This window comes from Callospermophilus lateralis, chromosome 18, assembly GCF_048772815.1.
Source record: "Callospermophilus lateralis isolate mCalLat2 chromosome 18, mCalLat2.hap1, whole genome shotgun sequence".
Lineage (NCBI taxonomy): Eukaryota > Metazoa > Chordata > Mammalia > Rodentia > Sciuridae > Callospermophilus > Callospermophilus lateralis.
Window position 1 is genome coordinate 55416589 of NC_135322.1, and position 16141 is coordinate 55432729.

Genomic DNA, 16141 nt, shown 5'->3' on the forward strand with positions numbered 1-16141 from the left:
CAAACTAAAAAGCTTCTTTCCAGCAAAAGAAACAATCAATGATGTGAAAATCAGTGATGTGAAGAGAGAGCCTACAGAGTGGGAGAATACCTTTACCACACACACATCAGATAGAGCACTAATCTCCAGGATATATAAAGAACTCAGAAGACTTAATACCAAAAATCAAACAATCCAATCAACAAATAGGCTAAGGAACTGAACAGACACTCTCAGAAGAAAATATACAAGTGATCAACAAATATATGAAAAAGCGTTCAATATCTTTAGTAATTAGAGAAATGCAAATAAAAACTACTCTAAGATTTCATCTCACTCCAGTGAGAATGTCAGTTATCAAGAATACAAGCAATAATAAGTGTTGGTGAGAATGTGGGGAAAAAGGGACACTCATACATTGCTGGTGGGACTGCAAATTGGTGCAACCACTTTGGAAAGCAGTGTGGGGATTCCTCAGAAAACTTTGAATCCAACTTCTATTTGACCCAGCTATCCCACTCCTTCGTCTATACCCAAAGGACTTAAAATCAGCATACTATAGTGACCCAGCCACACCAATGTTTATAGCAGCTGAATTCACAATAGCTAAACTGTGGAACCAACCTAGATGCCCATCAGTAGATGAATGGATAAAGAAACTGAGGTATATATACACAATGGAATATTATTCAGCATTAAAAGAGAATAAAATCATGGCATGTGCAGGTAAATGGATGGAGTTGGAGAATATCATGCTAAACGAAGTGAGCCAATCCCAGAAAACTAAAGGTCGAATGTTTTTTCTGATTAATGGATGCTGATCTATAATTGAGGGTGGGGGGCTTGGGAAGAATGGAGGAACTTTGAATTGGGCAAAGGGGAGGGTGAGGATGGGTTATGAGGGTAGGAAAGATGGTGGAATGAGATGGACATCATTATCCTAGGTACATGTATGACTACAGGAATGATACATCTCTACATCGTGAACAACCAGAGAATTGAAATGTTGTGTTCCATTTGTGAATGATGAATTGAAATGCACTCTGCTGTGATATGCACCTAAGTAGAACAAATAAAAAATAATAATTTTTTAAAAAGATGTCAGTTTTCTCTAAACTCATCTAAAGAGTTAATACAATCCCAATCAAAATATAAGCAAGGTTCTGTTGTTGTTTTTTTAAGAAACTAAGCTGGGCTGGGGATGTGGCTCAAGCGGTAGCGTGCTTGCCTTTCATGCGTGCGGCCCAGGTTCGATCCTCAGCACCACGTACAAACAAAGATGTTGTGTCTGCCGAAAACTAAAAAATAAACATTAAAAAAAAAAAACTCTCTCTCTCTCTCTCTCTCTCTTTAAAAAAAAAAAAAAAATTATTAAAAAAAAAAAAGAAACTAAGCTAATGTTATAATTTTGTGAAAATGTAAGAAGACCTATAATAACCAACAAAAAAACTAAACAAGAATAATAAACTTGGAGAACTCTTGACATCGGTGTGAAGACTCTACACAAAGCTACATCATGAGTATAGTGTAAGCATAAGGAGAGACAAAACGACCACTGAAGGAAAAGACAGTCCAAAAACTGACCACAGATAGATTGTCCGTTGCTTTTCACCAAAGGTATCAATACCAATTCAACAAAGAAAGCTTTACACAGATAGTGCCAGAACAACCACTTCTCTCTACTGAACAAAACAAACTTTGACCCTTACCCATCATCCACACACAAAAAAATGAGAGATGGATCACAGATATTAAGTTAGGAATTTAAAACTGTAAACTTTTCAAAAGAAAACAAGAGAAGGATATTTTTGTGACCTTGGGGTAGGGAAAGATTTTTTTGATGAAACACAAAAATCACTAACAAAGTAAAAAAGTAATAACCTGGGCATCATCGAAATAGAACACTGCTATTCTTTGAAAACCATTAAGGAAGGAGAAAGACAAGCCACAGAGGAGGAAAAAAATCAATAAACACTTCCAGCAAAGGATCTGCAACCAAAATAGACAAGCACCACAAATAAATAAGAAACACAGTCAAGGGAAAAAGTGCGTGATACCTGAAGAGGCACCTGGCAAGAGAAGATGGTCAGTAAGTACATAAATGCTGCTCGGCATCATTAGTTGTCATCATGGGAATGTAAATTAAAACCAGGAGGTAATATTTCATGCCCACCACAACCACTGAAGTTGAAGAGATTAGCAATGCAAAGTTTTAGAGAGATGGTAGAGCAATAAGCACTCTGAACATCACTTATGTGAGGGCAAAATGACACAACCACTGTGTACCAACTTTCTGGTAATTTCTAATAAAATTAAACATACACCTATATTATGACTCAGCAATTCCACTCCTTGGGCACAGAAACTAATACTTGTGTTCATAAAAAGGCCAGTACATAATGGCCCCAAACTGGAAATACTCCAAATGTTCAAGAATAGGGGAACAACCTGTATCATGTTCATAAAATCCAATTACTGTCAGAGGCAACCACGTGGGTCAATTTTAGTATCACTAAGTCAAGCAACATAAGCTGGCCATAAAACAGTTCAGCAGTTCACAGTGCGTGTCTACCTCAATAACCTTTAGGAACAGACAAAACTCAATTATGATGATGGAAGCCAGGACAGTGGTTTCCTCTGGGCAACGAGAAACTGGGAAAAGGAATTGGGAATTTGAGGGGCAAGGACAATGCTTCACATCTTAATGTGTGTACTGATAATTATATTTCAATAAAGTAGTGCTGGCTGAAAATATTCCTATAGAACATACGATCCAAAGTCCAGGTACAGATCTTCACTGTGTCCCTCTGAAAGGAGGTCACTTTTCTGGTCTAACCTTTCTAATATGGAATCTAATGTAAGGCAAGTTCCCTCGTTACTTAACCTCCAGTTCTTATGGGTCAAGAAGATCTCATCTGCCTGGATTAGTGTGGAGCCTGGCAATTTCCCAGTTCAGCAGAGGCATCTGTTCACACACTGCTTCGTGATTCTTCCTAACTATGCTGAGCTAACGATACTGTGTGTTCTGCGTTACCCTGGGCACTGCTCTGCAGAACCAGAAGTCTACTGTATGATCTTAAAGTTTAAAAAAACAGTGGTCACAACAGGAAACATAGTCTGAGCACTCCCCATGTACTGGCAGTGTTTTCAAAGGCCTTAAAGGGACTTGCTAGTTTAGGCTCCAGAGGAAAGTGCTATCAGCTTCTCCACAGGACCGCTGAAGAAACTAAAACAGTCTAGATAAGCTACCTGAGCTCAGTGAACCACACAGTGATCCCCCTAGTTCATGGAAACAGAAAGGAAGGGCTTTCAAACTTGAACCTAAAGCTTCTGCACTGTTTTGAGTTTTCCCAACATACTCCTTATATAACTTATTAAAATTACATGTATTTTGATAATGTTAGACATGGTGTATCAGTGTTGTGGGACTACAGATGATCTTTACGTTGTTTTTTTTTTTTTTTCAGTTTAACAGTAAATCAAATACCAAAAATTTTAATATAATAATAAAGTAATAACAATAGGGAAAACATATATTAACAAAGGATTTGCCTTGTTTCGGCAATAGTTTTCATGAAGCTGCCCCTTCATGTAGTTTGGCAGTAACCTTATAGCAGAAATCTCAGCTTTTCTGCATTTAATGAACCACCATCTTTCTTGAATGAATCTTACAATGGGAGTTTACTGAAGAACTAAAACAAACTCTCCAAAGCCAGAGTCAGTGGTCCTTCCCATATCCCACTTCTGGCCCCCTGGATATAGACGCAAAAGCATCTTCTAGACTCACCTGGGAGTGGGTTCTGATGGAGACACTGCTCGATGCATTGTCATGGGCCTTGTGAAATACACCAGGTAACCTGACAAAGGAGACAGCACATGCGCACGTCAGTGGGAAGTGCCAAGACAGGACTGGGCAATCTGTTTTTCTGTCTCAATATACCTGAGGGATAAGACAGATTTTTAAAAATTGCAAAGGCTAATGCTACAGTGACTCTGCACAGGCCCAAAGGTGAGAATCTCCAGGATCTAGGACGGATGGGATATATGTGGACTGGATCAAGTCTCCACAGATGCTATACGTTCCCTATAGGGGACTTATCCTCTGTTAAGAATCAGGGTTCTAGGGGCTGGGGATGTGGCTCAAGTGGTAGCGCGCTCGCCTGCCATGCGTGCGACCCGGGTTCGATCCTCAGCACCACATACAGACAGGGATGTTGTGTCCGCTGAAAACTAAAAAATAAATAAAATTCTCTCTCTCTAAAAAAAAAAAAAAAAAAAAAAAAAGAATCAGGGTTCTAAACTAGACTCAAATCCAAGTTCATCAGAATGAAACAAATGAAGACTCCAATTCTGGTGGGATATACTCATAGAAACTAATGTGGCCTCATAGTATAAAATGCTACTACAAAGAAGTTCTGAGTTCTTAGGAAATGAAAACAAAGAAGCCTTTTCTAAGGCAGATGTTCATATAGAATACATGACACTCTTAGCTGTATTCCCTTGAAATCTAGAATCAGCAAGTCACAGAGACCAACCTGCTCCACAGAACCTGGCCCCAGAAGTCCTAGGAAAGGGAATATTGGCATCCTGGTATGACCCATAGGCCGTGGTCACCCGCGCAAAAGTTGGCAAAGGTGGTGTGACGGAGTTTGGGAGTGCAAACGGGTTGCTGGAAGCACTGTCTTCTTGGTTCTGAAATTTAAAAATCAACAAACTAAAAACCACAGCCTGTCTTAGAGCTGAGTTACAAAGCAGGGGTATGACATTAGAAAGTCAGGGAGCCCAGAATTTTAGGAGAAGATATGAAACAAGACACCAAAGCCTAGGTCGATACACAATTTCATGTTTCCCACCACAAAAGACTCAAGGCAGGAGACGAGCTGGCGCAGGCAGGGCTCCAAACAGCTCTGGTTGCGTTTCACTTTTTGCAGGGAAGTGTCCTTCAGGATCTAGAAAAGGCCCAGAACACAGTCAAGAAGAGCATCCCGTTTCTCCCGCATGGCTTTACTCTGCAAAGTGGGCAGAAGCATGATGGTTGCAGGACTGAGGCATGGTTAGGTCTAAGGTTTCCAGGGCAATGTACTCTATCTTCCACAGCCCTCAAGGAGAAGGACTGGGTCCTGAACCTCCTAGGGAAGCCTTTCCTTGGCCCAGGCGGCCGGCCACACACACACACACACTAGTTCTAGCATGACAATAGCTATTTTTTCTTTCTAGTGAATTCAAACTCTTTGATCTCTCCTGACCCCACCTCCTTCATGAGAAATCTCAGCACCTTGGAAGTGATACCCGCTGGGCTGGACTAAAAACAGCTCTGAGAGAAAAAGCCAGGGGGGAACAGATTTCTCCTCAGCAGAAATTATAATGTGTTTTTATTTTTTTTGTTCTTTAAAGTGATAAATCCTACCATTTTAAGGTGCATGCCACAGATGTGAACTGACACCCACAATGAAGACAGGCCTATGAACTAGATCCATTGTCCCTACCACCTGAAATGTGCCTCGTCCAAACTCAGAGGCACTGTAAAACTCACAGTGAATGTTGGTACAGAAAAAAGTGTAAAATATCCCAATTAGAATATACGTTGATATGATAATATTTTGGATGTGCTAGATTAGATTAAAATATTATTAAAATTAATCCACTGCTTCTTTTTAGTTTTTCTTGTGTGGTTATTGGAAAATTTTTAAATTACATGTGGCTTGCATTACACTGCTATTAGCATTGAATTAGACCTTTAAATTTGACACTTCTCATTTTAAGCCTATCATTTTATACTGACACACATATATATACATACACATATACATATATACATATATGTATATATATATGTACTTTTTTTGTCCAAACTAGGCAATGAAATATTCAGAATCCAAGTTTAAAATAACAAATACCATAAAATCTGAATAATTAGCATTTCAGAGATCTTTAAGCCACTTAAAAAATGTCTGATTACACATGATACCACAATAGGATGGAACATACAAATGCATATCATATCCAAAATGGGTAAAGATAAGCAATGTTCAGGTCAGCGTGGGCTTATAAGGACACTTCAGTTCCTTCATTTGTCATACTGCTCAAACTGAGGAACGTTTGCCATCACCTGGCTCCTAGCACTTTCTGATAGAGGTTCTGCCTGATTAGATCTCACTGACACATGGAGTTGAAGACCAACTGCCAGGCTATGCCACCTGCAACCACATACTGCTGTCCTTCACACACCTTGCCTGTGCAGCTAGATAGTTTATCTCCAAGCTAACCCTGGTTCCTTCTATGGGATGGAAAATATTTTTAATGACTATACACATTTTTTCTGATTATCAAATATCTTTTAGCTTCAAAATGTCTTGCCTATTTCTAGATAAACAGAGCTCTAGGGTTCTTAACCTAGGATTAGTGCATAGCTTTAGTGATCTCTATGAGTAGATTACATGCAATTCATATCCTTGTATTCAATATTTCTGAAGTTATATGCAAAATCTGTGCAAATTATTCTGAAGAAGGATCTATAGTCTTCATTAGACATCCAAAGGACATCCATGATTCAGAAAAGATTAAAAATCACTGCTCCAGGGACTGGGGTTGTAGCCCAGTGGTAGAACACTTGCTCAGCACATGTGAGGCAATGGATTTGAGCCTCAGCACCACATAAAATAAATAAATAAAATAAAAATACTGTGTTCATCTACAACTAAAAATATTTTTTAAAAAAATCACTGCTCTAACATTGTCTACACAAAGTGATAGGCCAGTGTGTTGCTAATACCACAGCATGTAGGAGGCAGACGGCTTCCAAATCTTTGACTTCCACTTAACTTCACTACTCAGCACAGACACTGACGCACACAGCAGAGCTCTTGTCTTACAAAAGCAAAGAAAATTTGGGAACTCAGATCCCCACCTTCAGCAGCTTAGCTTTCATGGTCGATGTGATGGTTGTGGGGTTAATAAACTGGAAGGAAGGGGCAGCGTTGTTGGGGTACTGAGCTGGGAACTTCACCAGCATCTTGACCCGGTGGCTGCTGCAGTGCGCGGACACCGTGCAGCTCCTATCTGCAGCGTCCATCTGCAAGACACAGACCCACAACTTCTTAGCAGGCAAACTGCAAGGTTTTCAGATGTAAATGAACTTTTTATTTTTATTTCTTTTTTTCTTTTTTTTCTGCGGTGTGGGGATCAAACCCAGGGCCCTACACAAGCTAATCAGGCTCTCTTCCTACTACTGAGCTATACCCCCAGAAAGATGCAATTAGATGTAAATAAGCTACCTGAATGTTCCACATTCCTGATAAAGGGAGACAGTTCACAAAGACAAATGAGTTTGGAAACAACCTATTTTCAAAATAGATTTTAAAATCTTAGTACTGCCTTAATGAATTCAAAGTATTTTTACTTAAAAAGCTTCAACCCAAAGCTTTGAGGTTAACTAAAACTTGTTGGATTTACTTTGAGATGAAAAAATAAAGCAGAAAGAAGTTAAAATGAATAACCTGGTTCAACATAGAAAGCACTCTGACCTGGGCATGGTGGCCACACCTGTAATCCCTGCTACTCAGGAGGCTAAGGCAGGAGAATTGCAAGTTCATAACCAGCTTGGGCAACTTAGTGAGGCCTTGTCTCAAAATAAAAATAAAAAGGGCTGGGGATGTTGCTCAGTGGCAGAGTGCCTCAGTGGTAGGGTTCAATCCCCAGTATCACAAAACAAAACAAAACAGTATTTCTTAGAAAATCCATAGACATAGAGCAGATGAATGGCTGCCAGGGCTGGAGAGAGGGCCAATGAAGGTGACCGCTAATGGTTACAGGAAGTTTTTTTCAGGATCTTGAAAATATTCTGGAAATAGACAGTGGTGAAAGGTTGCACGACTTTGTGACTACACTAAAAACCACTAATCGCATACTTTAAAAAGGCAAATTGTGTGATATGTGAATTATATCTCAATAATTTTTAAGACGTACTCCTGAGGAAAAGAACCAAGACCTCCTTCTTAAACCAGATCACTAGGTTAGCCACACTGTTCTCCACTGGGCCAAAGGGCGGATATGGGTGGAGTTGATGGAGATGGCCAATTAATCAAAACATCCTTTAGATCTGTTGATTTCTTGTGCTGCCAACTAAAGAAGGCAGCCGGAAAGCAGTGAAAAGAGCCAAACACATGGGAAATCTGGAGTTGGATTCCAACATTATCTCTTCCACCAAATAGCTGCTGACCTTGGACAAATCATTCATCTCTGGTGTCTTGATTTCCTCATTTGTAAAGTGAGGTAAAACCACTCATTACAGAATGGTTTTAAAGGTCAAGTGAGATAATTATGTAACAACACATCTTTCTGCCTACAGTTAACTAAATCTGGGCAAAAAAAAACAAAAAAAAAACCAATCAAGCTTTAAAACCGCTTCCTGGATACTCAGTTCTCTGAAGCAAAGAGTTTCAATATCTGTCTAAAAGGAAAAGGGTAGATTGGTCCAAGTGCTAAGTAGTGAAGAGGTTTGTGTGGCCCTTTTACTCTGAATCTAAATCACCAAGGAAAGGACCAGCTTATAAGAGAAGGGAATACAGCACAGCACAGCACAAAGGGCTGGGAGAGTCAGGAGGCTTGGCTTCCAAGGTCAGCTGTGCCCTTAACTTCCCAGTGACTCCTGGAGCAAGCACCCATGTATAGTAAAAGGAGGTACTGGACCAACAGAGGAGGTGCTAAGGTACATGGACTTCTTCTCATTTTAGGAGAAAAGAAGAGGATCAGAAAAAGATTTGCACTTGTGAAACACCTACATCTTTAGAAAACCCAGAAATTAAGCAAGGAGTAGAGAGTTTTAACTGTAAGAACAGAAAAGCTATTTGCCAGCTAAAATCATCGTTGAAATAGTCCCCCCACCCCAAACATCCATCAGCAAGCATGAGGCACTGTTCAGTAAGCTACAACTTACCTCTACATTGACATTCCGGATTTGCACGTTTATCAAGGAGAACTCCTGTTGCAGAGTCTGAGGCAGACCCAGCTGATCTGACTTCCTCTCTTCCAGGAGACTGCTAGGGGGATCTTCCTTTACCACTGGCAGAAAAGATGGTCAATGTTGGAAAATGTTTTTGATGAGTAGGTTCTGGAGTATTTACTGTACAATTTGTGGCCCCTCCCCTAAGACATCAGTCTGACACATTACCTTCTTCCTCTCCATGGCTTGAGTTATGCTGGTGATCTGAATCTTGAGTGTGCAGGGTCTTCTCTGGTTCTGGCAGAAGAGAAATGCTCTCAATGAACTCATCAACACCATCTAATATGTCATTGGCACAGAGCTGCAACAAAGGGTAGAAGATGAGGGACCAAAGGATCAGTGGAAATGATCAGTCTGCCTGGCTAAGAGCTCTGATTTAAAAATGGAACTCATACAGGATAGATGTGTCAGCCAAGAACTGGTAGAATCAAAATAGTCTGTGACCATCACCAACTCCCCCTGGCTAAATACACAGGATAACACCCTATTATTCAACTCCAGACATTCAGAGTTTATGAAAGACTCAGAGAAAATTAAATTCCAATAATGGAGTTATTCAATTAATCCATAATGATAACCTCAAAGCATCTGAGCAAATGACACCTTTTGGAGAAAATCGGTTGAAAAGGCAATAATGTGATGGGACCAGGCCAAAATGCTCAACAGTGATTTTACTCTAAGCAATATTACAAAATTTCCATTAGTTCTATGCAAAGTGGTGTTCCAGGTGCATGGAGGATGCAATACCAGTTAGGCACATTTCTCCCCACTAAGGGATTAAGCCAACTGAAGGAGGAAAAGAGAGCCCCAAGACGAGGCAGAGTTGAATGAGTCACAAGAGCAATTCATGCCAGTTACCACTGTGGTTTATGTAACAAACAAATATCATGTTTGGAAAAGACTGGAAATAGCTTCATAGAAAAGGTTGTGTTGATGGAAGAAAGGACTCTGAATGTCCGCAGAGAACAAGGGTAGGCTTCTTAGCCCATTAAAGACAACGAAATGAAGCCAATGGCCACTTACTCATTGTGTACCAACCCTATCTTGTACTAGGACAAGAGGAAAAAAATACTGACAGGCTCTTCAGCCTCAAAGTGCTAAATACTTTAGTTCTTAAAGATCTCAAAGCCAGTATGGCATGTATAAACCATCCAGCCAACCAGTCATGTGTGTGAGGTGTATATCATGTATCCTCTACCTTCACAAATACTGGAAGAAACTTCTGCTGTTGTTAACTTTCTAGTTTATCCAGCTATACACCTCCACAAAAGCACTGAATACATACCCTTTGCATCTGGTAATCCACTCGCCACATTCTCAAAGTCTGATCCCGGGACCATGTAACCAGTTGGTAGTCCTTGGAACCTAGAAATCACCAAATAAAAATCATAAACTAGTTTATAAGCCCAGTGACTTGGGAGGCTGAGGCAAAAGGATCACAAGTTTAAAACTAGCCTTAGCAACTTAGCAAGGCCCTAAGTAACTTAGTGAGACCCTGTATCAAAATTAAAAATAAAAGGGGCTGGGGATGTGGCTCAATGGTTAAGCACTTCTGGGTTCAATCCCTGATACCCCACCCCCCAAAAAAAAGAATCCTAAAAATACTTCTGAATTTGACATCTGTTTTCTTATAGGTCACAATAGAATGAAATTCATTCATAGGTATATAATACAAATAAATATTTACTACACATTTCCTCTACACCAGGCACTGTTTAGGCAGCAGAACAATAGCATGAGTAAAATAAACTCTATCATTAGAGATCTCACGTTACAACCGTGGAAAAAGTAAATAAATATGTAATAAAATGGTAGTGCTAACTGCATTAAAAAAAAACACAGGATAAGAGGACAGAGAGAGAGTTATTTTTAGAGAGGCCTCCCTAAGGAAGTCCCATTTCAGCAGACACTTAAATGAAGTGAAATAATAACTGGCAAATTAGCAGTTGGAGAGGATGCTGAGATTTAATGTCACACTAAACTTTCACCTCTGCAAGTATTCTTCCTTTTATATTATAGGCCCCTTGGGAGCTGGGGGTGAATATAGTTTTTGTAAAAATTGATTGTTTTAAATGCATGATAACATCTTACTATTCAAAAGAATTTTTTTGGTAAAGTAACACATCTCTTTAAAAAATGAATAATCAATTTTTAATTTTCTTAATTGACTGAATCAATTTTCACATATCAAGTTTGGTCCAAAAGAAATTATTCCAAAAAGGTTCAGGGTCCTTTTTGAAAGATCAGAACACTCAGGGTAATTATGCAGCATTTAGAATCTCCTTCATGGCTAAACTAAAGACGGCAAAGAATCCAGAAATAATTTCATCTAGTTCTCTCACTTTATGGATGGAGACACTGAAGCATGGTATATCCAAGGTAATAGGGTGGGTGAGCAATAAAACATGGCTCAGTTCTCTTCCTTGTAAGTTCCTTTTCTGTGCCACTCCCTTCAACCAAAAACTCATTCCCCTAGGCACATCTAACAAGACAGCAACTATTCTGAACTTCTGTGGAGTTCTACCATCTTGTCTCATGCTGATGGTCATCAATTTTCTGACCCTACAATTGGCCTCTCTGCATGCTCCTGACTAAGGAAAAGATAAGCCAAAGTGCTCTGTAAACCCAGCTCTTCTATCTGTACCTTCTATCCCATTCCCACCCCGCTGCCAAAAGGTCCTCCTAGCTCACTGACTTCCTTTCTCGCATCTTCTCCCTGACTTCAAAGAGAGAGGCAGGAGGCTCCACCAGCAGGCTCATTTCACTCTTTGCCTTTGAAGGTAACAAAACTGGTTCCTGCTGCCTGTTTATGGCACCTCAAGATCTGGCTCCCCGACTCAAACCGCTTTGGCATTCCCCTCTTAATGATCACATGATTTCCTTTTCATTGAACTAAAATGCTTTTCTCCTACTCTGCATTTTGACCCTTCAGCAATACCCACAGTCAATGCCTACCACTTCCTCCAGGATGCATCCTGGAACATCCACAACATCTGATTCTCTTCCTATCTCTTTTTTTTTTTTTTTTGAAGGGAGGAGATAACTTTTTTTATACCTTTGTTTTATTTATTCATTTTTATGTGGTGTTGAGGATCAAACCCAGGGCCTTGAACGTGCTAGGCAAGCCCGCTGAGCCACAACCCCAGCCCTTCCTACCTCTTTGAGAGATCCTTCCTCTCGGAGAAAATCAAAATCAAAGCATGAGGTGATTCAATAAAAACTGACTAAGAAAACAGAGCAGTAGAAATAAATCAGAGCAATATTAGATTGGCAAGGAAGTAAATATAAAATCACATAAAAGGACAATAGATTTAGAAAAGGTTCAAAAAGAGGCAAACCTAAACTATTCTTAGGAATTCATAAATAGGTGGTAAAACCATAAAGGAAAAAATAGAAATTGCTATCCTAAATGTCAAGATGAGAGGAATGTGATCAGGAAGACTTTGGGATCCTGGCAATGTTCTTTCTTGACTGTGATGGAATTTACATGGGTTTTCACTTCATAACTATTAAATTGTTCATGTCCAATGTAATTTTCTAGATTTCACAATAAAAACGAACTTTAAAAAAACCCCTATAATTTATAACAAAAATTTCAGTAATAGTTAGAAAGTTCCCACCACTTAAAGATGACATAGATAACTAAAAATGGGTTGTTAAAAACTATTTATTTGAATCCAAAACTACAGTCAACCCTTCCTGACAGATTATAGGGTGATTACATCATCTATTTCCTATGGCAAAATGCAAGAGATTTAAGTCAAAAGCCAAAAGCCATGCACACAATTGGTGGGGTAAAGATCAGGAAGCATGATGTTTCTGGAAGCAAGAGAGATTTTGGAGATTTTGAAGAAAAGAATAAGGGAGTTAAGAGGATGATGAAGAGTCTCTCTAAAAAAATATTCTGGGGGGCTGGGGTCATGGCTCAGTTGGTAGAGTGCTTGCCTAGCATATGTGAGACACTGGGTTCGATTCTCAGCACCACATATAAGTAAATAAATAAAGGTCAATCAACAACTATAAAAAAATAAATAAATAAATATTCTGGAAGGCCAAACAACAGTCTTCTTTCCCACCCACCTTCCTTCTGTCTCCTCCACTGGAACTCCAGCACCACGTCATCGTGTCCCACAAAGGTGTGGACGGGAGTGTTCAAATCAAAGACATTCCACAGGAGCAGACTATTTTCCCTCCGTAACTGGGGAACCATCACAGTCACTAATCCATTGCTGAAAGGCTACGGCAAGAAAGGGAAAAGTGGTAATTATTCCAGGGACAATCAGCCAAGTCTCAGCTTCTAAAGGTGGATTCTTCCTAAATAAAATATATTACTTGATGGAAGGCTCCAACCCATGTAGGGGAATGACCATCACACCTAGCCTTCGCTCTGCTTATGGAAGAGACCACAGCAAGTGAAAAATAAGAGAGAACTTTGGAAACTTTTGAAGAACTTTCAAAATTCTACAACAAGAAATGCTCTAAGTACTGTGTCACAGCCAAGTTACCCTCCATGAGTTCCTTCTCAAAAATAAGCACATGAGTCTGCCTGGGAAAAGCTGTGGAGTAGCAATCATTCTGGCTGTGTGGAAAGGCCAGAAGCACACCATTCACAAGAAGCATCACCTTCTACTGCCCCAGGACTACAACTACTGAAAATTAAACTCAGTAACCTCAAGATTGATGTGCTTTACCTAGCAACACCCAATCTGCTAGGGACCCATCTGGTTGATAACTAGATTGTGTTAGTCAAGGAATAATAAGGGCACATTCATTTATCTTCACTTCCTCTCCTGGTAACACACCTGGACTTATTCTGTTTATTTTTAAAAGCAAACATTAATCCAGAGCAGTGTATCAGCTCATAAGAACAGTATCTGATTTCTTAACAAATGTTCCCAGATGCAAAAACAATTTAAGACCCAATTATCTTCACTACTCCCCAATGCCCCACAGTGACAGCCTAATGAATAAAGACAGCTTTACTCACCCCTATGACATTAAAGGAAATATATTAACTCCCATCAGTGGCTATCAATGTGGCCTCTGAAAAATGGTTGGTGAGTTGGTAATAGCCTACCATCTTTACATATAGTATTTCATGATTATTAAGCATATTCACATACATTATCTCAAAAGGAAGGTAGACTGTGAACGTACTAAATGTCACCAAATTATCCACTTTAAAATGGTGAATTTTTCTTTTAAGGTGAAAACTTAGGAAGAGTTATCTTGTAAGAAAAATTTCAGAAAATAAATCAACAAGATACAGCACAGGGGTGCTACTAGACACAACAAGTACCCTGAACATTAGAAATGACATTTTGACGGCTAATAGGTCCCAGAGAACAAAATTTATTGTTATATTTGAACAATATTAGTTCTAAATTATTCTTTCCCTGAAATACCATTGACTCAATACAGTGGCTACATTTATGAAGACATTTCAGAATCTAGCCTGCGTTCACATTGCAGAAAGAATTTAATTATAATGATTGTGGGAAATCCAATCAACCTTAAACATGATATTGCAAAGTAAGGATAATGCTAAAATATTTGATGGGGAAAAGGTTACAAACTGAAAATTTTTATGACAGGTACTGACAAGCTCAAAAATTGACCCACACACTATGCCTTACACCTCCTGACATGGTCAGACACAGGACCTTTTCATTTTGCCCCTCAGTGACTTTATTTTACTGCTAATAACTTATTTTTTTAAATTCTAATTTGTTATATATGACTCCAGTATGCATTACAATTCATATTACATAATTTTTTCATATCTCTGGTTGTAGACAAAGTATATTCACACCATTCGTGTCTTCATACATGTACTTAGAGTAATGATGTCCATCTCATTCCACCATCTTTTTTACCCCCATGCCCCCCTCCCTTCCCTCCTACCTCTTTGCCCTATCTAGAGTTTGTCTAATCCTCCCATGCTCCCCCTCCAAACCCCATTATGAATCAGCCTCCTTATATCAGAGAAAACATTCAGCATTTGATTTTTTGGGATTGGCAAACTTCACTTAACATTATATTCTCCAACTCTATCCATTTGCCTGCAAATGCCATGATTTTATTCTCTTTTAATGCTGAATAGTATTCCATTGTGTGTGTATGTATATGTATATATACATATATATATGTATGTATGTATGTGTGTGTGTGTGTGTGTGTATATATATATCACATTTTCTTTATCCATTCATCTACTGAAGGGCATCTAAGTTGGTTCCACAGTTTAGTTATTGTGAATTGTGCTGCTATAAATATTGATGTGGCTTTGTCTCTATAGTATGTCTCGGCTTCTAAAGGTGGGATTCTTCCTAAATAAAATACATTATGTGATGGAAGGCTCCAACCCATATAGAAGTAGGATAGCTGGGTTAAATGGTGGTTCCATTCCCACCTTTCTAAGGAATCTTAAAATGGTGAATTTTAGTATAATAAAAAAGGAAGACATAGTAAAAATCATTCTCCATATTCTACAGCTCAAAATCAACTGGCTGGTCCAAGGCTCACACAAACATTAAACGGCAGAGCTGGGCCTCAACCCAGGTTTTCTCAATCTAAAGTCAGAGCTCCTTCCTTCATAGTTCACTCCTGGCTTCCAGCTCCTCAACCCTCTCCTCCGTCTTCCCCATGGCCCTCCCTAGTGAACACGTTCACACCACCCAGCTTCTCCGTTGAGCTAGGTGGTCAGCAATTCTAACACAGAACCTATCCAACATTCCAAGAGTAAATTTTAAGAAGTTAACAGCATTTATGCCATCATTACTGTATTTACTGTGCCCCAAACCAAGACAGAAGAGAAAAGTGCCTCATGAAGAAAATAAAGAGAAAATGTCCCTTGGCCCCTTGTGTATAGAACTCCAACAGGAAGTTCCCCAGCCAGAGGAAGGGTATCTCACTCACTGTGTATCTGGCCTTCCAGACAGGCACCTGGCAAGGGAGAATATTGAGGTATTTCCGAGGTTGGCGGTAATCCCAGAACTAGAAGAAAAAAAGATAATTTATGAAATAAATGCCATTTTAAAAACTCCAAACTCATTGCTTTTTATCCTCCAAAGAAACATCTCAATAGTGTATTTTTAGTTCCTCCCCCATAAATATGCTGCTGTGAGAGACATGAAGAATCTCCCTTTTACATTTATAAAC

At 39.3% G+C, this 16141-nt stretch overlaps 1 protein-coding gene across 1 annotated transcript in view; it reads right to left on the reverse strand.

The window, feature by feature from the left end:
* Nucleotides 1-16141, reverse strand: part of Wdr59 (WD repeat domain 59) — a 78104-nt gene that overhangs the window by 24608 nt on the left and 37355 nt on the right. Inside the window, exons 9-17 of the mRNA XM_076838562.1 lie at nt 15899-15976; nt 13061-13217; nt 10266-10345; nt 9149-9281; nt 8915-9039; nt 6887-7051; nt 4833-4928; nt 4515-4671; nt 3767-3836 (exon numbers count right to left, since the gene is read on the reverse strand). Coding sequence (XP_076694677.1) covers nt 3767-3836; nt 4515-4671; nt 4833-4928; nt 6887-7051; nt 8915-9039; nt 9149-9281; nt 10266-10345; nt 13061-13217; nt 15899-15976 — 1061 coding nt within the window. The remainder of the gene's footprint in view (nt 1-3766; nt 3837-4514; nt 4672-4832; nt 4929-6886; nt 7052-8914; nt 9040-9148; nt 9282-10265; nt 10346-13060; nt 13218-15898; nt 15977-16141) is intronic.